This window comes from Perna viridis, chromosome 11, assembly GCF_037379345.1.
Source record: "Perna viridis isolate PV_CMFRI_1.1 ecotype Kerala chromosome 11, ASM3737934v1, whole genome shotgun sequence".
Lineage (NCBI taxonomy): Eukaryota > Metazoa > Mollusca > Bivalvia > Mytilida > Mytilidae > Perna > Perna viridis.
The window spans coordinates 10,631,277-10,654,871 of NC_142455.1; the positions used below are offsets into that span (position 1 = coordinate 10,631,277).

At 33.8% G+C, this 23,595-nt stretch overlaps 1 protein-coding gene across 6 annotated transcripts in view; it reads right to left on the reverse strand.

The window, feature by feature from the left end:
* LOC148602949 (uncharacterized) overlaps positions 1-23,595 on the reverse strand; it is a 46,863-nt gene that overhangs the window by 13,215 nt on the left and 10,053 nt on the right. For 2 of the 6 annotated variants that reach the window (XM_088551914.1, XM_088551918.1), the window contains exons 2-4: positions 8,706-8,860; positions 4,302-4,398; positions 839-894 (exon numbers count right to left, since the gene is read on the reverse strand). In XM_088551914.1, coding sequence (XP_088408040.1) covers positions 839-894; positions 4,302-4,398; positions 8,706-8,814 — 262 coding nt within the window. In that variant the 5' untranslated portion in view covers positions 8,815-8,860. Of the gene's footprint in view, positions 1-838; positions 895-4,301; positions 4,399-8,705; positions 8,861-10,142; positions 10,323-10,448; positions 10,472-11,857; positions 11,881-13,049; positions 13,205-23,595 lie in introns of those variants that run through there. The other 4 variants (XM_088551916.1, XM_088551920.1, XM_088551919.1 and 1 more) reach the window with 4 other exon arrangements.

Here is a 23,595-nt window from a genome sequence, read left to right on the forward strand (position 1 = left end):
ACAATAAAAGGTTGCCCCAAGTACACCCAAATATTATACCAGGTCAATTGTTTTTTTTCAAAAAATTGAAAAAGCATCAACTGCTGAACTTGACGTGACAAAATTATGACATATTTGTGATGTGCATGATGTTTGATCTATACCTTAAGGAGGTAGACCTAGGGTAAGAGACAAAACTCTTACAAATCATTTAAACGTTTGTATTTCATTTTACATCAATCTCATGTAAGCATCGAAGTAGCTTTGATTGATTTCATTCTGTTTCAAAGCAAAGCTTGAAAATTGAATATGATACAAACATATCACTGATTTCAAGGGTTATGTCCCTTACCGTAGGTCTACCTCCTTAAACAAAAATACATGTAATTCTTTGTAGTTGTCCATCCTCATAATGTGATTGCTCACAAGTCAACTTGATTCGTGTACACAGACGGCTTGACATTTAGAGGATGTACATGATATACGCAAATACTAAACCAAAACCAACCATGTAGAAATATAAAAAAAGTTTATTTAATGTCACATGATTACCTGGATTGCTTCTTACTTGAATGTACAACTGAATTAATATAAACAATATATGGCGAAAGTGCACGGTTGAACAGAGTAGATTGTATTAGTTAAAAAAAATAGAGACTGCTCAAAAATATTATAGCTCATTTTACACACTTAAGGACTTTAATAATATTTTGAAATCTTCAAGCTAGACTTGATATGAAAACAAATAATAAGAGAATAAATTTGTCGAACTAAAATGATCACCTTTAAATAGGAGACACCCATCGTTACTGAGACTATCCCTGGGGATAAGTTTTCGAGGAATGATAAGTTAACTGACCTTTGAATAAACCCGGAACTGTCTTGTATACTATGTCTTGTAAGATCGTGTCAGGTCTGGAACAGAAACAACGTTAATCATCACAACAGGAAACTTTCGTGCATTGAAAATAATGCATTATATTATATAATGATCATCTCTTTTCTTTTTTTTTTTGTCTGCTTCATTTTTTTATTCAGATTTGGTCTTTCTCAATATACTGATACGGTTTGGTCCGAAGGTTAGATAAGACATTCTTTTGATTGATGTGTCTGCATTTGCGTTGAAAATTTCATAAACAGTCGTTGTGCAATGAAAGTTGACACATGAATTGATGCCAACTTCTGCCGTCTCCTAATGACATACATACCAAAAGCAATCCGTTCCGTGTTATTACGGAAACCTCGTTTCTGAATATAAAACAGTGTTGGATCCCAATAATTATAAAAGGGGAAAAGTAAACAAAATTCGATCAAAAGGGGTATAACCCCCCAATGTAACCTCTGGATCTACTACTGTATAAACTGATTTTTGGAAAATTTAGTAGCTCAATATTAGAAAATTACATATATTTGTTGAGCGTTTTATGAATCGAGATTATCTAAGTGTTGATGCTGCACCTTTAGCCATGATGCATTTCAGGATATCCGGACTACAGCCATTGTTGTAATACGATCAACAAGCCCGAGAGACCTTAATTACTTTGTAACAGTTTGGCTAAGTCACAAGGGCTTATCAGTAATATTCATATGATTGCACTTCAAATAGTTGACAAATTTAAAATATTTGAGAGTACAAATATGTACTTACTCACAGAAAAACAATAAACACTTATGTTATAATAGCCTAGTGATAAAGAGTTATCCTACTTGTCCTAATAAAACACTTTCAGTGACAGGCAAAACAATCGATTGAATTGCGTTGTAGGCATATAATTCATCAACAGATGGAATCATGATTTTTTACCTCCCTCTACCTACACCAAAAGGTATTTATCTATTTATGAAAAAATACAAGATACAAATTAATTTCATTTCATCTTTAAAGTGTTGTGTATTTAGCTTATTAATAATTTTGTAACAATTTTATCATATTTTGGAAAATTTGTTACATATTTCGCCAAAATCGTACACATTTTGGCGAATACGTTTAAAAATAAACTTACACTGAAACAAATTTGAATAAGTTTTGTTCAGTTTTGTTTTTGAAAATACGCATTTATTTATAATATTTATTGCAAAAATGCATATTCCCCTTTATTTAATGATTAATCATAGAAATCTAAACCAGATTTCACAGGTTAAAATGCAGGTAAAATTATACCATCATCTTTAACTGTTAAAACATAATCCCAATGTTTATTCGAACATTCAATAAAAAATAGGCAAACCAGGATGATACCGAATGATTGACCTAAAATGAGGTCCGCTCCAGTGTTTTCTTTATATTCAACCACAATTTTCTTAGCATAAAGAGGAGGCAGGCCCCACCCCCTCTGAATTCTCCAATGCTTCCTCCGATCTCTTTACATGTATTATTGACGCTACTTAACTGTATTTCTGAACAATGATTTCGCTTTATTTAATAGCTAAATAACATATCTTATTACAGAGACACTAAAGAAGGTAAATAATAGGACATTTAAAAAAGCATTGAAAATAGTACATCTATTCTACATTGCAGAGAAAAGATCACCATTAAGAAACTAACATCGCAGAAATTTACCAATACAAATATCAAAATATGAAATCTAGTACAAAACAATATGTTTGGATTAATGTTTTTTTTTATGTTAACCAACATAATGTTACAACAACTGGCAATAAGACAATACTTTAATCACAACAACGCCGTGACAACAAAACTAGATTGAAACACTACAAACCCAAAGACAACAGAACTAGAATGAAGGACTACGAATCCTATGAAATTAGCGACAATCAATTGAACCGTCACGTTGTGACAACCGAAACCACATTGAATCACCATAATTCTATGACAACCCATATTAAACGTGATGACAATGAAACAGTGTTATGACAAACGATACCATATTTCTGTTACAGTGAACATTCAACCCACCTTCAATGACAATTAATAGTTAAGTTTTTCTTAAAGTTCTGGTCTCGATTTCACAAAAAGTCGTAAGTGTAAAGTTGATCGTAAGTAATGACGTCATAAACTACAATAGTATTGTGACGTCATGATTTACGATCAATTTCACACTTACGACTTTTTGTTTAACCGACACCAGAAGTTTATTATTAAAAGTAAAAGGTTTATAAATGTTTGACTTCCATGTACTGCATCTCTTCACTAATTTTGTAATTCCATTTTTTTTTGTTTTTCTATTTGTTTGTCTTATTTATTTAAGAAAATCGTTCCAAATGCATCTTATTTATAAGAATATTCTTGCAAGTTTACTATCTAGCTTATTTCCAAATCCTACAATGAGTTTGTATGTAAATGTGTATACAGTATTTGCTTGTGCTTATATACTTGAATAAATATGTTTAAACCTACTAATAATTAACCAAATCCCCGTGATGACATGGTAAAATTCGAAACACAAATCGATATCATTATTCACCAAAATACAATGATTGTCTATAATGCTTTGAATCAAATATTTGCCATTACAATAGGAATTGAATTGAATCACCATTCTGCTATGACAATCGATAATGAATTTTATCACCATAATACAATGACATTTCGCCTCTTATTGAACACTATTATGCAATGACAATCGATAATTGAATTTATCACCATAGTTCAATGACAATGCACACATAATTAAATCTCCAATATGCCATGACATACCATAATAAATTTAATTACCACAAAACAAAGACAATTCACTTTAAAAGGAATTAGTTCTGTGCCATGACATTCGATCATGAATTTGATCCCATCATATAGTACATAATAACTACCTTAGAACGACGACCATAGTTCAGTAATCTTAAAAGACAATTTACAATTTATTTTGGTTATTTCACGTTCTTTGTTGTGTATTTCTGTTTTTCTTGTCTGGTTTTAATCATTGGATCATATTTTTTTTTTATTTCTGCTCGAACCTTGGTCCCCTAGATTATTCTTTGGGTTGACCGATACGTTTGATTTTGACTCATTTATTCATAGATAAGATTTCTAGCTTAATAATATAAAGTTTCCGTACCTCTTTAAGGAGGTAGACCTAGGGTAAGGGACACAACCCTTACAAATCATTGGAACGTTTGTATTCAGCATTTTACATCAATGTCATGTAAGCATCATTTTGTGTCAAATGAAAGCTTGATACACTTTGGTTAAATTTAATACGATACAAACATATCACTGACTTCATGAATAATGTCCGTTACCCTAAGTCTACCTCCTTAACCAAGGGAAATAACTACGGACAGGCGGACCTCCGGTATGCAAATCGATGCCCAAACAAAGTACCACGTTGCAGCAGGGGAAGAACAATTATCTCACTTACCGTATATGTTCTAAAGGATACTTCTTGTGTACAAGAACCTCACATACAGGACAGTAGTTACTGGTGTGTAGATAGTGAATGATACATGTACGGCAGACTGAAATAAAAAAAGAAATAATAACAAGTCACAATCCCACCGGATTTAGTATGAACTTTCTATGAATGTAACCATGCTCTTATCAGCGGTTTAGTCATAAATCTCGAAAGACCAGTTTCTCATCATATGACATAGGACAACTATTTACATATGCATGTTTGATGAAAATGCACGTGACATTTTACCCGATGAATTTTAAATAATTAGCCAAACAAATTATGTAGAAAAGATTGGCTTCATCCGGATAGATTGTACGCACTGTCTGGCACGACAATTATATTCCAATCATTCAACATTAACGCATAGAGGGCTACTTCAAGTTAATTCAGTATGAAACCACAAATTATCATATTTTTCTTTTTTAACTCAATGTGCAAACAAAATCAATTTTGTATACATTCACAGTGTCTCCTAATGTATTTATGGCCTTTTCTGGCTACCAGGAATGACATGCATACAAAAATACAACAGCTAATATCAACCACACTAGCAATAAAATATAATGTGTTTCAAAAATTATTTTTCTTTATAATCGATATAACTAATCGACCAAGTTAATTATTCATCACCATTTTTACACATTTCGATCAAAATTCGATTGACTAGATTTACAAATCGAACACTCATCGATTAAACTTCCTAAATAGTTTGACTGATGTTTTTGATTAAAATGCCTGATCGAAATGTGATCGAATAGCACTTGCATTGCAAAAGTCAAATTACTGTTAATGACATTGATACAGGAGTGGACGAATATTATTCATAATACAAATTAATTCGATGTTATGTAAAAGAAACTGAGCACATGCCAATTAATATATTCAATTCGACCCTTTTTTTACTTTTACATCGATAAATGTGTTATCAACACAGCTGCATGTTCGATTGATTAAATACTATCGATTACAGAACGATATATGATCGATGTTCTGTAAGTCGAGTACGGTTACGTAAAGATTATTTCAGAGTGAAACAAATGATGGGACAATTTTATCCAATCATGTTTGATGCACATATAATCGTCCTATCACAAATTTTGTTTTCTACCATTCAAGTGTTGGAAGACTTTGAGTCGAGGTCTTTCCTTTTCAGGAGAACTCCTTGTGTTTGAAGTTTGTTAAAACAGTGACCCATTACATTGGCAAACGAATAAAGTTGATAAAGGCTTTGTTATTAGTTTCTTGCAAGAACTTCTCAAGAAGCTTCTCTTCTTCATCGCCCCGTGCGGGTCCGGGTGTCAAAAAAATAAGCCCGCAGCAGCGCTAAGCTGGTCGTAAAAGGCGACTAAATAGTGCTCAGACCCTGGCCGGGGGCTAGGGCGCTCTTCTCACAGAGCAACTGCAACTGGGTTGTGTGCCCCAGGTGGTGGAATAGGGTACCCCTGGTGTATTACATGCTGAGATTGTCAGGCTATAATACAGAAAATCGGACCGCACACCATAGTGCCATACCGTGCTGGGAAAGATGCCACGTTCCTCACACGTTAAAGAGCCTTGCTGTGACATTCGATAGGAGTTGGAACCTTTGCGCTCCGCCACAGGAGCCAAAATATCCCGACCCTACTCATCCCTCTTTTTTTCAAGTCGACCATATTATCCTTGTGTCCCATCCTACTTTTCATTTCATCATTTCATGTTCCTTTTATCATCCATTCCAAGTTCATCGCCTGAATATAGCTGACATATTGCTGCTCGGGCGTTTAAGCCCAATAATCAATTAATTTCTTCTTCATCAAAATGTGGAGTCATGGTGAGGTTTGATTTGGTTTTTTTTATTGTACTGTCGTAATGCATAAATATGAAATCTTCGAAATTCTTTAGTCTAAACAGATTCTTAAAACTAGAGTTAAACTCTATTGGGACTCATAAAAAAAGTCTTAACTAATCTCACATAAAAGTCTCTACAAATTTGCATGTGTCAACCTTGGCTAACCAAAGGATTCGGTAATAGTTATTGTTTTATCTACATGTAAGGGCAAATGAAAAAAAAGACACGTGTTTCCTATTACCCTACCGACCCTATTTTTGCAGCTAACTATAGTATACCCAAACGTTCATCGCTTTTCAACAAGAACTGTAAAAGTCTGCACGTTTTTCCCAATGTCAAAAAAAAGTTTTAAAAAATTCCCTACCTTTCCAACCCTATCGTTTTCAAAGTGTAATAGGAAACACTCATAATTTTTTTTTTGGCCTTAGGGCCAAATACCCAGGTATAAAATAACACCGTATCGTGCGAAAACGCACCAACAAATTAAGTTATCAGTGCATTCACCCCTACAATATATAAACACAAACTAAATAGCGTTAAAACAGTTTCTATATGTTTATAAAACTTAAGACATTCTATTTATCAGTATCCATGTAACATTAATGGCCCGATGGGTTTTATTACAAGAACGGCGACTGATCTGACAGTTTTACTATCAATACATTCATTACGATATACACAGTTTATAATCTATTTACAGACAGACAGACGGCTGCTGCGTTTGATAGACAGTTTGTTTTCCGCACGAATTACGTTGGATTAATCACAGTTTGCCAATTTTGTTCCGTGACGATATGTTTTGACCTTTTCGAATTCAGAAATAAGTCACTAGTCCACATTATACAAATCTATCATGTTGTGTGGAAACATTCGAATCCCTTCCTACAGACCCCAAAAACAAAGGAAGCAAAAACAATAAAATAAACCGTAAAAAAGAAGAAGAAAAAAACAATTCAAACAAGTGACAAAGATGGTCTCACTGACAAAATGACTACCTTGCAACCCACTTCCTTTTTTCGGGGTTATAAGTCTTAGAAAACACAGAAACCAAAGAACAATCCTCCAATGAAGCCAAAACATTGTGTCAGAAACTAATTAAAATCCATCACAGAGTTATACTATTTCATTAAATTTCTTTATTGAAAGAGGTAAATATAAATCGATAAATTCCACCAGCTGGTAAAACAATCTGTCAGATCTTCTCGGATGTAATTTGATAAACCCTTAGCTCGTTAAATGATTTAACAACTGTCATAAAACCATTACGAATTGTATTACCAGTTGACCAGAATGATCTCATTTCTAGAGACAGAAGATTTTCATTGTCTACTCAATGAAAAAAGCGCCTTATGTACGTCAAAAATGTAAAAACATTATTTGATACGAGTACATCATAATTATAAAATTACATAAGAATGAGAATTTGGCACAATTGACTCCAGGAATTACCGTTGTACATGTATTGTACATGAAGGATATTTTCGTGAAAATGTTAATTTTGGCGTTTTGTTTTTTACCCTAGTTTGAACTAAAAAGTACCCATTTATTAAAGAATGGTATTGACAGTCTGGTTCTGTTCGGAACTTGGAATAACTTCTGTACTTCTGTACATTTTGTACAAATTGAACACATTTACAAGGTACGATGTGAAGTATCCTAAATTCTGACCTTTCTGCGAGTTTAAGATATCATAGCGTAGTCTTTTGAACTTCATGCTTAATTAATTTATTGACTGGTCAAGAATTAACCACAGTGTCACGATGTATGCATGTATAAAAAATTGAAAAGGGGGACGTTTCGACCAAATTATATTTATTTCCGATGAAATTATTAAACATCAATAGAATATGGAACCTTTTTATAGATTGGTTATTGCAATTTAGGTAAAAAAAAGTGTTCTTTATTTTTTAACAAGAAATTTGCAGTTTTATAGATGTGTAGGTTATAATTCTTAGTTGGTGTGTTTTTTTACTTCCAAAATAACTGTAATGTTTTGTAACTATTTGACTAAACTGTCACCTTGTTTTGAAACTCTAATAGTAATTTACTCTGAAGTAAAATTTATGCAGTTTTTAATCAAATATATTAGCTTTGTTTGATATTTTAATTAAACAAATACTGAATAAACTTTTCTGCAAAGGATAGCAAACAGGCTTTAAGTTTCTACATTTTAAGCTGAAATGTCAGGCCGAAATGTCCTAGGCCGAACATCCAAAGCCGAAATGTCATAGACCGAAATGTCTATCCACATTATATATACATGTATATGATTTTTTTTTCATTTATGTACATGTATAGAACATTCTTCATTTTACACTAAAACGAAATTGGTAATTTGACATACGTTTTATGACAAAAATAATAGTAATAATAATAAAAGGCATGATTAACATTATGATGACAAAGGTCAAGGACGACTTTTGAATATGGGTCAATGTCAAATCAAAAAGAAAATCACAGTATTAATCTATAAGAAACTAAAACCGCCACTGAAAGCTCCATTAACTAAGAAAATAAATAAAAGATAAAATAATACTCACAGGAATGTAGACATTCAACAATGGAGGTAGCATCTATCAAATAGCCTCCACACAATACACAAACGAGGTGCGGATTCAGTTCCACCAGTTTTAATTTCCCTCCCTCCATGACGCCACAGGTTTTGCTGTTTGTTTACATTCTGCACTCTAATTATCTATAAGTAAACAAGCAATTGCACATAATCAGCGATCGATCATATTTTAGCGTGTAATTACTATTTCTTCTTTGCCTTGAGTGTTATCGATTTTACCAGAAAATGGCGGTAGATGTTCGGAGACGACTACGCGGGAAAACGCAGACGATTACTATCCTTCACTTCTGCAGCTGGTCTGCCATGTCCAAAATAGAGCTTATCTCAGCAGAAGTGACCATTAGGAAGAGAAATTGATAAGATAACGGCGGTCATTTCATTGAAATCGACACAGGGAGGAATGATACACCTCGTTACAGCTAATCCGACATAAATTATAAACTAATAAATAAAATATGACAAATGTTTTATGAGAAGAAATCACTACTGCGAGCACTCACTGTAACGTATACAATTTACTGGAAACGATCCCCAAATAACTAGTACTATCCTACAAATAAACATCAGGGGGCAGGTCCAGAAATAAAAAGGGGGATGCCGATCCAGAAAGTAATAAAAATAGGGTTCCGGGCTAGCATTTACTCATTTTTTTGTTTAAAATTTGTACATGATTAACGACATTTTCAAACAGAGAGAGGGTTACTAGTACAACCCCCACCCCGAATTCTCCCTTAAAATGTATTGTTAAATCTTTCATGTGTGCAATTACGTTGATCCTGGCACTCAACTTTTCGATCGAGTTATTCCATATTTAAATTCTAATTATATACACATATAAACTAATTAAACATTTTAATTTTCATTCACGTGTTGGTCAATTTATTATGTCACATTTGAATTCCCAATTTGTCAAAATATAATGTTTATTCGGCACCAACAAACATACCAAACCTTAAAATATTAAGACAATCATCTGAAAAATAAATCAAAATATTTGCATATGCAAGTATTTACACGCACATGTATGTACTAGACTGAAATATGAGATATGCATCCAAAAGATAGTAATACAGGCATGATGCCGGGACTGTACATGTATATTTTTTTCGATAAATAAATAGCCCGTGTACTATCTTAATGAAAGAAATTATCGTTTGAAGTCATAAATCAGAGTCATGCAAGTATCAACATGTACAAACAAACAAAGTACATGCATAACATATCATAAATCAAATACATGTGTAGATTAAAACCCATATTCGACCATTATAATTCCTCTCAAGTCTGATGGAAAAATGTCAGTTTCTCCTTTTCCAATCTACATCAGAATAAATAAAAATTGAACTATTTTAACTTTTAATATAGTCTTCTACTTAACAGCACAAAAATCATAAATGCACCTTACCCTAAGCTAATAGCTCAATCCTAAATTTCAGTACGAAAACATAATCTCATAACTGTGCATTCCTTTGATGTATTTTTATTTAATTTAGTGTACCACAAAGCCAAAAGATTTTTGCTTTTTGTTCTCCTTTCATACAGATATACACAAAGCTGTAAGCCTGCCAAAACGTGTAAAGTCAGACAGGTACGTTAAACAAATCATAAGGAGCGAACAAATAAATAAAATTAATGTCTATAATACGTCAAGCCATTTTATAATAACACTCAACGATTTCTTACAACGGGATAATGATAATGTATACCCTACTTTGCACTGTGTGTACATTTTCCAAATGTAATTGTACCCATTTCGAAGGTAAAAATAATTGTTCAATGTTATATATGTTATCAAACAAATCGTGATTTTATCAGGGGTCCTTTGTGACGTCATGGGTAGATGGGTACATATTTTGGACTTGGTAACGTTTTAATTTTCAAGTATAGTTACCATGTGGTGTTGTAGATTGAACAAAACAGCATGGGAAACATTTCAAACCATCCTCTTTATTTCCAATTCATAAAAAGTCCCAGAAAATATATTGGACCCAGTCACACATTGGAGTATTTATCAACTTAGTGCATAAACTCCGAACCTGTTGACACTTCGCTTATTACCTACATCAAATTATCGAACTCACCGTCCTCAACTTCCTATAAAAACTCAGTATCCAACTTCGTTGTTTACTTAGAATTTGTATGATAATAGTGGAATATAGGCGTTATAATTTCAGTTTAATGAAAAGTATGGAATTTAAAAATTAGTAGGATAGAGAGAATCGAAATATATGAAAATCATTTAATTTGAAGAAATACATATAAATCAATACTATTCCAAACTGTTAATGAGTTTATAAGGAAAACTGTAGCATTTACCTAAAAAAAGTACCAACTGAGCGCCTAAAATAGCACGAAAGCGTATCTTCGTGGAACCATTAATTAAGAGCATCAAGTGGTTGCTGCTACTACTAAACATGTCCTCCGACAAGTCCTGTTCTAAATATCAATCATGCTCTCCGACAAGTCTTACTCAAAATACAGAACGTGCTCTCCGACAGGTCTTGCTCCCACTTCAAAGATGTCCTCCGACAAGTCTTGCTCAAACTACCAAACATGCACTGCCGACAAGTCTTGCTCTCACTATCAAAAATGCCCTCCGACAAGTCTTGCTCAAACTACCAAGCATGCACCTCAAACAAGGTTGCCCCCGCTTGAAAGTTGCCCTCCGACAGGTCATGCTCAAACTACCAAATATGCACTTCCAACAGGTTTTGTTCTCTATACCAATAATGCCCTCTGATAAGCCTTGCTAAACTATCAAGCATGCCTCCAACAAGCCATGCATTCTCTAACTACCAAACATGCCTTCCGAAAAATCTTGCTCCCGCTATCAAACAACCACCACGCGATTCATCGGCTGCTTTCGATACGTATGTGTAAAAGCGGAGCGGGAAAATTTAATCATTCAAATCGGCGTCAAATATCGGCAAAGTTTCCGAAACCTCAAATAAGGACAATTCGGTGACAAATGTGAAAATAGCAAACAGAGACGATCCAAAGTCACAAAAAAGGCATGAATGCATGTATGTAACGCTTTAAAAATGATAGTGAATACAGTATTGAAATAAAATATGTAATAAAATGCATCTAAATGATATAGTTGAAATTGTAACTTCCTACCAGTCAAGTTTTTATTCCGAAACAAACTGGAACAGGATCGACTTGGTCGCCTTTTATGTAAAAACGAACGCTTCCTGTTCACAAGATCAATGTACGAAAAGCAACGAAAAAATAAAACGACCTTGAATTACAAAATGAGCACATTTATTTTTGGGTGGCGTTTTAATTAATATTCTACGTTTGCAAATTCGGGCATATTTATGGCGATGATAACGCAACCTTTCTCTGAAATATGTGGTAATAAAAGAGGACATGTCCCTATTTCAGTATGCTAGTACTTGTTATGACAAACAACTAATTACATTTGATTCTGAGGGGCTGGTCTGGACAGAATATTATTTTCAAAAACTTGTCAAATCAGAAAATTCATTTTCAAATGCTATACGGCTAGATCATTTCTTCTCATTTTACTGTACAGTAGAATCTTCAAGCCAGAAAACTGGTCATTTTTATTTTGTCGATAGTAGACACCAGAAGATGTATTTTCAAATTTTTCCAGGCCAAGCTTTTTATTTACAACAAAATGCCAATCCCCTAAGAATCATATGATTGTCTTCCGACAAATGATTCACGTTCTAAACACAAGCAAATTTAACTCATCTACTGGGGTGGTTCCGGAGATTTTGAAATGGGGTATTCAGAAAAAGGGGGTTTTCAGACTATATCATTTGCTCACTTTAACGAAATTTTCTAATAAAATGTGAGGTCTAAACCCCAGAACCCCCTATGATCTGCCACTGCAATCCGTACATTATTTGAAGAATACAGACTTGTTTATGTACGGACCTTTTGATTTTCCGGGGTGTAGGGGCTATGATTTCCTTGCAAACCGAATACATGCAATGTATATGTATCTCCCGCAACATATTTATCTACAATAAAGTAACAAAAATGTATATATATTTTTCAATATCAATACAAGGTAAAAATTCTCTCCATATGTTTGCCAAAATATTTTATAGACAAAAATCGGAGTAATAAATTCAGATTCTAAAAAGCAGTTTCTCTCAATAACAACAAAAACACGCGGCTATGAACATCCATTCCAAAGATTTTTTATTTATGCAGTCGGTACTGGTGATAGGTGATCGTTGAATGTGCAAACGCAATCAAAAGCCAAAGAGCAGAATAAAACAAAAAAAAACAACCAAAATGTATATATGAAATAAAAATAAGTGAATAATGAACTTACTTTCTAGAAATAAGGTGATGAACTTACGCCATGCATGGATTTCAATCTAATTTCAGTTCAATAATGACACTATTTAAAGATGACGCTATACTCATTGCAAGTTTTGAAGGCTAATGACAAATACCATAGTTTTATAAAGTGGTAATTCAATGAGATGTTGAACTCCATACTTTCATGTTATTAAAATGATAATATTTTTGTAAATATTCGAAAATATTTGATTATGTAATATCCGCCTTTAGCTACTACATTACACACCGTCAGAATTAAGCGTGGACTTTCCTTGTATAGTCCGTTTGAGTTTTATAAATCTTCGGTAAAAAAATCTTAAAAATTCATTTTTAAATGGGAATATTACCAAAATTTGTCTCACTAAACAAAAAAAAATCATTTTAGGTTTAATGTAATTTTCATTTTATATTTTGTATGTCCGAGTATTTTTGAATATTCAGGTAAGTAGCTACGTCACTCAGTATATTTGAATATTCAGGTAAATAGCTAAGTCATATGACATTAACTCATTTGAATGCCTAAAAATGTCAATTAAACATCACAAAACATTCTCTAATCATGCATTGATATCTATTGGTATTCAAATTATTTAAAGTGACGTACCTTTATTGTATATGTAGCCTAAACACATGAATTTTTGTTTCTATTTACATCAAAAATTCAAATATCTCTTTCAACATTCAAACACACAACATTATATTTAAATATTTAAATCAAAGTTGTACTAGGCCTACTGGAAATTTCTTAGGTCTGTCAAACTCAAATGGACTATACACGAAATAATTTTATCATGTCTATAACTCGAAGTCAATCGAAACTACTCGGCCTTTCTGGTTACACAGACGTTATTTTTTAGTGTACCGGAAATGACAGAGTAGTTCCGATTGAAATCTCGATGATGCACCCTGCTCGTGAACGTTTAATTGTCTCCAATGATAAGTAATGATCAATTTTCTTCTGTCATGCGCAGCAGACCCTTATATAAATTTTCATTAAAAGCGTATAAAAGTTTAGTAGTTGCGTTGTAAAGTTTGTGGACGAACGAGAGAACGTGACAAAGTTTTGTTGACAAAAGATATTAACCTTCAAACAGGTAGACTTAGATACCCCGCGCAGCAAGCATTTTTTCTGCGACGCCATTTGGTCTTATTAACGTGCGACTTTGTATTTTCAAGTAGCAGTCTTTAGACATATCAGGCAGAAGGTGATACAAGCATGTCAAAAAACCCACAAAAACCGGTTTTATCTATTATTCAAAAACAGTTACAGACCACATAATCGGTCTTAGGTTTTCACTTTGTTGTTACACTTTTGAGATAAAAATTCTACATTCATTGTAAATAAAATTAATACTTTGCAAGAGTTATCCTTTTTGATTTGGTTGATTTTAGAGCGAAAAGAGGTTATTGTTTTAAACAAAAGAAATCTGCGTACAGAAAGGACTATAGTAATGTAAAATACGGCGTATGCAGACCGGCAACGCATCGTTTCTTCAATAGAGATTTCTGCTTCTCTTTGGCAGTGCCTGAATTTATATGGATATAACGAGTATAGTAAATCTACCCCTAATCCGGGCGTATTGTATCCTGTATCGCTGTTACAACACAATCCCAATATTACAATTGAGTCACAATTTCTCAAGGTTAATGTCATTCATTTTTTACCTGCTGTGCATATATTAAACGATGATTTTAGGTGCATCCTGCATGTACCGTATAACTGAGACGTATTTTCGATTTATGGTATTAAAATCTTTTTTTTTTTTTTTTTTTTTTGGCAAAGTCTTATATTTCCTGTGGTTGATATTAAGTCTAAAATACTTTAAAAAAGTCAAGACTTAATACCACAAATATAAGGATACTTGGACTATATGAAATTATTTTAAAAATATGGTTAGTGGCGAACAATACTTATGGGTACCACACGGTATATTACAGTATTTGAGAGCAAACAAAAAAAAACAAAAAAAAAAACCAAAGAACTACTATAGTACGTACTAAAAGTCATGGTTTCATGGAAATATCTCTAATTGAGATTTTCCTGAAATCTTCAATTTCTAGAAAATTTTGAGTTGCCGAAGGATTTGCATCCTCCCAAGTCAGGGTTTTGAGTCCACCTTCACTCCCTCAAAGCCCTGACATTACTCATTCATATTTAGCGAGTATCATCCAGCGCCATCTAGTGAGTTACCTAAATTTAACCCAAATCCAACATCCAATCAAATCACTCGTAACAGAAACTTTTCGGTATCACTTACAAAATGGCTAAACACTTTTTTTCGGTGAGGACTCTTAAAATAATCTATAGTTATCATTTTTGATCATATTGAATCATCTGTGATATCTTACAACAATCAGTTACTATATCGGATCGTCCATTATCTCGTGTTATTGTTTACCTTTCCACTGATATTATGTGTTAAATCGATTTCCATTGGTGCTCCGCACACGGACAAGCAACCGTTCAGAATAGGCTGGACGATACCCGCAAAAAAATATTAATGAATGGTATCAGGGGTTTTAGGGAGCGAGGGTGGACTCAAAACCCTGACTTGGGAGGATGCAGGATTTTAGGAAAATATCAATTTGAAATTCTTTATGAAACCGGACACATATATCTGTTTAGCGAAAACAGAAATTTGAGCGCACTTTGAAAGGTACTGATAGGGCATAAAAGTGCACGGAAACGGGCATTGAGCGTAGACCAAGTATTATCAATAGTAATAATCAAGTTACTTTAACCATGTAAATGTTAGGAATTGGGTTCAATATAAGAACATAGGTGTTAACTTTCAAAAATTATGAAACGGAGGGTCTCCCTCTCAAAATATTTTCTCTATGTGGGGAATTGCCGAGTTTGTGTTATAGCATCAAAACTTGAAGCCAGTAACTTATTAGAATTTTAAGCCGAAAATTCAGATTGCCGCAAACGCAGGTAAATCCTCCACTTTGACACAATCACATAAGAGGGAGAATGTTGATTTTTTTCATGAAGTATCGGGTGGCTCCAGCCGAAAGCAGAAGACTTAAACCTATGTAAAATACATGTACTGATGTAGCGATTTGGTACACGGAAACGATACATGATAAACATGAAAAAAGTTCGTTCCACATTTTATTTGATATTTTGAACATATCTATTCACTGAATGAAAAACTAAATGAAATGGATTATAAAGACTTATTCTTACATGTAAATCCTCAGTCTTAACAACATGCAAAGGACATACAATCAGAAGGGGTCCAGAAATTCAGAAAAAAAGGGGGAACTAGCCTGATAGGAGAAAATCACAGCAGTAATATCAAGTGTTTTTCCAACGCTCTCGGTATAGTTTCACTTTTTACCCTTTGACCTTTAAGACGCTCTTCTACGGAAACGCGTAACCTGATGGTAATTCTGTTTCCCGATTGGCCAAATACTGATAACTTAGTGGCGTTCGAAAAAAAAACTGTATCGAAATTGAAATTGCGTGCCATGTGTTATTTCCTGAATGAAATGTGGAAAATTAGAAGTAAAACGACCAAAATATTACTGCGTCGGCAGTATATTAAAGACAGTACTTGTTTTTTTTATATAATAAACCAAGCTTTTCGAAAATAAGATGTGCCAAAACTCTTATTTTCACCTATGATAATACATTGCATCATATCAAGTTTAATGAGGACAAATATATTCCAACATAATAATGGTCAAGGACAAAAAGAAAAACAACATAACAAAAACAAAAATAAAAACAAAACAAAACAAATGAAACGAAAAGGAAACATGATTAAAGGACAACAGCTACTTCTGTATAGGCTAAAATATTATCATGCTAAAATTTCAAATGCACTCTAAAGCCAACATGTCTCTATTTCTTGCATTCAAATATTGACGTTTGTATTCAAATACCGCCCTTGAAAAGATAAATTACGGGGAATTCGGAAATTTTTGCAAAACGTTTTCTTTATTGTTGCAGAAAAGAGTAATAAGGTAGAAATCGTGAGGATTTATATTTTCTATTGTAAATGAATCACGAGGAATATAATTGCATTCAGTTCTATGATAACAAAACTACATGTAGTTTGAAAGTATGACACAGTGTATAAAATGCTTCGCGGAGCACAGTTTGATACGCCCACAGAGGTCAACCCCTGAACAGATGTGGCAAAGTTCAAGCTCGATATAGCTCTGAGCTCTGAAATTTGATTGTGATTAAATGTTTGAAATGTACAAGATAATATTTTGACCAGAATGGAGGTAGTCAAATAACTTAAATACTTGAAATTAGACTTTAAAAAGACAACATGAGCAGACGAACAGACAAAGTGCTTTCTAAAAATCCAAGAATTTTGTTTCTGTTTCCGTAGGGTATGATAAAAAAATCAAAGCCTATATCAAAAGAAATAGACAATTAAAATTTACGTTTCCACGAAACTTGTAGAAGTCGCCTCCCGTTTCCTGATTTGTCTTTTGAGAAGCATATTGTCAATGAAACTACTTATTATTAATTGAGGCAGCGTAAAGAACGTGGATATCAAATTTCATCGAAACAGAAACAGTTTGAATTTTCGACCACGGTGGCGGCCACTTTGAAAATGCCGGTCGATAATTGGCAATTGAGCCGCAGATTCTTAATCGGGACGACTTAAAGAACCTAGATATCAATTTTCATCAAAATCGGACAAATTAAAATTTTCGACCGCACTTGCAGCCATTTTGAAAATGGCAGGTGATACGCAATTCAAATTGCCAATTCAGCCGCAGATTATTAATCGGGACGACCCAAAGAACCTAGATATAAATTTTTAACAAAATCTGACAAATTCAAATTTTCGACCGCCATTGGCGGCCATTTTGAAATTTTGTTTCGGGATTTTGTTTGGATTATTGAGCTTAATTTATACACCAAGTTTCGTCAAATTCTGATTAGCGGTTTTCGAAATATATGATGTTCCAATTTTCGGTGTAAAAAAAATGGTACCTTTAGTCCGGCGGCCAATTTGAAAAAATGGCGGCAGCTAGAAATTTCTTTTTAAGATTCTGCATCCTTCGAAGAGCAGTTCTAACATCTTGAAGTTTCAACTCAATCGGACCAGCCATTTTTGAGAGAAAGGGCGGACACTTTCAACAATTTTTATGACATGAGAATTAAAATAATAATAATACTAATAAGAAACACAGTAAAAACAATAAGTCACCGCCACTTCGTGGTCAGCGACTTAATTAAATATTATCATGGCATTTAATGGAAACACTTTTAAATTGAAGTAAAAAGGGGGAAATTGCCCCTTATCTGTATAATTTATAAATGAACAGGGAGCTATAATTAATAGAAATACGAATTTCAGCTCGCTACAAATTTGTATTTTTTTTCAATTCTGAACCAAGTCCATATATTGAGAAAATCACTAATTAATTTGGAGTTAAGGTTAGTGGAGTACTGAATTCGCATGGATGTTGAGTGCATGCCAAAATCAGTGGCATAGAATATTTGACGAGTTCAGTCTCTGATTTCTAATGTAACTAGTTAAATATTATGTAAGGCGACACGTGTGTCTGAACTTGCGTGTAATTGTATGCACAAGTTTCATAACAACTTTAATTTTATGCATGAGTTATCCAAGTGTGAATCATAAATCGAAATTGGTGAAACCATGATATAACCTAAATGTATTTTTATCGAAAACAAGGAGATTTCTGTCAATAGATGTCCTTGAATTTTGTCCACGATCAGATGTCTTCTTTTCAGTTCTTTACACCAAAAACATAACAAAGATGCATAAATAAACGATGTATATACGAGAAAAAAAAGAACAAAACAAAAAGCACAAAAAAGAAAACAAAAGAGAGAGACAAGGTGATTATATACAAATGAAAGAACTGACCCAGTATCCCTATATTTCATTCAATTTAGAAGCCACATATGGTTTTAGTGGAGTTAAATAATTATCAAATCACCCAGAAGGCCTTGTGGGTTAAGCAGAAAGGGAAGATGTAAACTTTAGGGCGTTCCTGTGAGTAGTCAAAGGACAAGAGTTGAAATCATACATGCACTAGATACATGTACATGTTCTGCAGTGGCAATACTGTCCTTCTTTTCTAAAGTCACATCTTCAATGTTATGTAAGGCGACAAACGTATCTGAACTTAATTATGTACACAAGTTTCATAACAACCTTATGTTTATGGATAAGTTATACAGGCGTGAATTGTGGAAACCAGAAAAACCGTAAATGTCTTTTTATCGAAAACAAGGTGGTTTTGTCAATAGATGTCCTTGAATTGATTTTGTCCACGTTCAGATGTCTTCGTTTTAGTGCCTTACGTGAAAATATAACTTGCATATAAAAATAACCGATGTATATACGAAAAAACAAAACAGAACAAAATAAAAAGCAATAACAAAATCGAAAAGCATAAAATACAAAACTAAACAAATAAGAAGCTTCGCCGAGCGCAGCATGATATGACCACGGTAGTCGTTCCCTGAACAGATGGGTCAAGTGTGGACACAATATTAATTTTTACACACTTAAGCATGAGGACAAATTTCAAAATCAGACCAAAAGTAAAAAAGTCGATTTTTTTAGGTGTGACCCCCTTGGGTCCATTAAAAGCAGAAAACAGTAAGAGATGTCTGAAATCTGATTGAAAGAGGCGGGCAGGGATTTTTTATGAGGAATTTGAAATTTGAAAATTGAAATCGGGCCAAACACAAAAAAAAGCATATTTTTGTCGGGTGCAGTGATTTTGTTACTTTTTTTTTAAAAGCATCCCCCTCCCTTTTTATAGGAAAAATTTACAACAAATTGGAAAAAATAAGCAGACAATGTCGACAGCGCCATTGATTCATTGTTTTAAACATTAAAGAGAACAAGTGCGTTTGATGTACGTTTTAATTCACTTTTGAGTACAGTTTCACTTTCAACTATAGATTAATTTTTCTGTCTTTAGGTCCCTTAAACCTTTCAACCTGTTTGTCTAGGTCTCTACTCTTTATTTCTGTGACAAATTCTCATGATTGCATCAAGGTTTGTTTGTGTAAGCCGGTTTCTTTTAGCAGTTAGACAATTATAAGACAAACACAATTTACTTTGGAAATTTGAGTAAAAAGGTTAAAAAAGTCATAATAATTGAATTTGACATGTATCTGATTCATGTAGTCAGGTACCCCTGGCTGGAACACAATCAGTATAAACATTAAAATGAAACAGATGAGTAAACTAATATTCTTAAATGTATTTTACTGCTGCTACAAGTCAAATGGTTGACAAGCAGACCAGTATATCTCAACATAAAATGCTGCTTTTTGAAACTTTTCAACTGGACTTCTAATTGCACGGTAACCAAAAGGGGTGGTTTATTTACTGTAAGTTTGTTCTTTTTTGATGGAGGAGTTTCAATACGGTCATCTGATTATCAAATGTCAACACTGGACTGATTGGGGCAAGATGTAAACACGTTTAGAATAATGCCATCAACAATTTCCTGTACGATCTTCTTTGTGTCATTTTCATCACTACTCGTAGACGGGGTTGTTCAGAACAGGCCCTTAATGGTTCTAGAACCTTCTGGGTCATGTTTAGTTAACTTTTTGGTGTAGTATTTGCTGTTGTGAGACATGATTCCGTCTCCGGAAATATCGGGGTAAAATTGCGTGTTAGGTAGTGAAACGAAGTAAAGTTGAATTTCCGGATTGAAAATCGTACCGCGCCTACTTTGGACCAAAAAATAAACGATGTCTGAATCACTTGAGCGCTTCAGGCTTCAGGGAACGAAAATTAACTGAATAGAAATCTAAGCAGAGGCTTTCCAAAAGTAAAAAATCAAATTTTTACCAGTATTACGTTGGGAATTTTTATAATTTTGGGAAATAAATACACAGAATTGGAAAACTATCTCTGGGGGAAACAGCCTAAATTCGGAGGTAAATTAAGGCTGACAAAATCACTGGGGTGTTACCCCCCTTTGAACACTTATAACTCATTAAACGTTTGAGATATCTGAAATCTGATTGTTAAACGTAAGCAGAAATTTTTATGAGGAATCCAATGAAATGGAATTTTCGAAATCACCCTTATAATTCGAAAACTGTAAGAGATAACTGAAATATTTTTTTTCAAAATCGCAGGCAGTGATTTTTATGAGGAATCCAATAAAAAATTTGAAATCGGGCCAAAACAAAATGTCAATTTTTTCTCTTGTGTGGCCCCTTGGACCCCTCATAACTCAACGAAATGTTAGAGATATCTGAAATCTGATCGTTAAACAAAAGGAGGGATTTTTATGAGGAATCGAATGAAAAAAAACATTTTCGAAATCTTACCAAAAATTAAAAAGTCGATTTTTTCGTGTGTGGCCCCTTTAACCCGTTATAATCCGAAAACCTTAATCTGATTGAAAAACGCAGGTAGGAATTTTTATGATGAATCCGAGTTTTTGAAATCGGACCAAAAAATTTTTTTAAAAATCGATTTTTCGGGTGTGGCCCCTTTGACCCGTTATAATTCGAAAACCGTAATCTGATTGAAACACGCAGGTAGGAAATTTTATGATGAATCCGAGTTTTTGAAATCGGACCAAAAAAATTTTTTTTAAAAATCGATTTTTCGGGTGTGGCCCCTTTGACCCGTTATAATTCGAAAACCGTAATCTGATTGAAACACGCAGGTAGGAAATTTTATGATGAATCAGAGTTTTTGAAATCGGACCAAAAAAATTTTAAAATCGATTTTTCGGGTGTGGCCTCTTTGACATGTTATAATTCGAAAACCGTAAGAGATATCTGAAATCTGATTGTAAAACACAGGCAGGAATTTTTTATGAGAAATCCAATACATTTTTTTTTAAACATTAGGGGCCAAAAAGTCCAAAATTAAATAGGACCTTCCTTTAGTGGTAAGTAAAATCTTATCAGAATTTCAGAACAATTGATCAACCACAAATTAAGTTATCGCATGGAAGCGAAGTGTCCCCAGACGATGACAGCGACGACTTCACCATAACATTACAAGTCCGCATTCTTTTTGCATACGGAATTATAACATGAAATACCTGTATCAAATCTATGTACTCTATTTAGACAAAAAAATAAGTGATTTCACATAAAATTGATACGTGAAACTTCCTCACAAAAAATGGTTTACAGCGAATTATTTGTTTGTTTGTTTGTTGGGGTTTAACGCCCGAGCAGCAGCATTTCAGCTATATTCAGGCGATGAACGAACATGAAATGGATGATAAAATGAACATGATATGATGATGAAATGAAAAATGTGATGGGATAGAAGGATAATGGGGTCGACAAATTTTGATTGCCACTAGAAATAGGGAGAGGTGGGTAGGATTGGACAATTTAGCCTCCTGTGGCGGAGCCCTATGGTTCCTACTCCGGGAGAATACCATAGTAAGGTTTTTTAACGTGCGAGGAACGTGGCATCTTTCCCAACACGGTGCACCATTATGGTTTGCGGTCAGGTTTTCCGTATTATAGCCTGACAACTCCAGCATGTAATACACCAGGGGTACCCATTCCACTACCTGGGGCACACAACTTAATTGCTCTGTGGGCAGAGCGCCTAGCCCCCGGCTAAGGTTCTGAGCACTATTTAGTCGCCTTTAACGACAAGCTTAGCGCTGCTGCAGGCCTGTTCTTTTGACACCCAGACCTGCACGGGTAGCGAATAATTTAATTAACTTCATGGAATCATAGAATTGGTTTTTCTTGGATTTAATTACATCCACCTGATGATCGTCCTTAGTGTAGACCCTGTAGTTAAATAGACAATTGACAAAAATGTTCAACTTTTCATCAAAGTATGACATTTACGGTCCGAATAATGTTCATGTTTGAACTACTGTTACAAAAAAAAAATGATTATTTACATGTAAGTAGATATTAGGAAATTTAAAAAACGGGCATATCATTTACAACATGTCACACACGCATCATCGAATTTGTAGAATCAATAAAAAAGAGCGGAAGCATACATGTACAATGTCCCTGTGTGTTATTTCTACGTTTAACGAGTTAAATTTAACAGGTTGCTGAATTGAAACTCAACAAAACGCATTGAAAATTTTTCGTTGGTTTCTTAAAAATGCAATATTACAAACGAAATGAATTGGCTTTTTACACTTCATACCATCAGAAACTCGAGTTCCAAGACAGCAACCCGATATTTTGTATTCATTAAAAGAAGAAATAACATAATACGAAGATATTTTGAATTCATAACACGCAGGAATAATTCACAAAGACATGGCATATATACGCTTCCGTACATAATTGAATATAGTTTTCTTGACCCAAAAGGTCGTGTATGCATCACATACAATCATTACAGAACACTTGCAACAAAACGATTCAACGCCAATTAATGTACATGCCTTTATTTAAATCCATAATAATCTAGACATATCGGCCCTGGATAAACCTAGAACAAGTCTAAATAGGTTATTTACTAACTTCAACAGCAGCCATTCCTCCGTACTTTGTCTCCTATCGTTTGCCATACATACTATCTTATCCTACTCATCCGAAAAAATCCTGT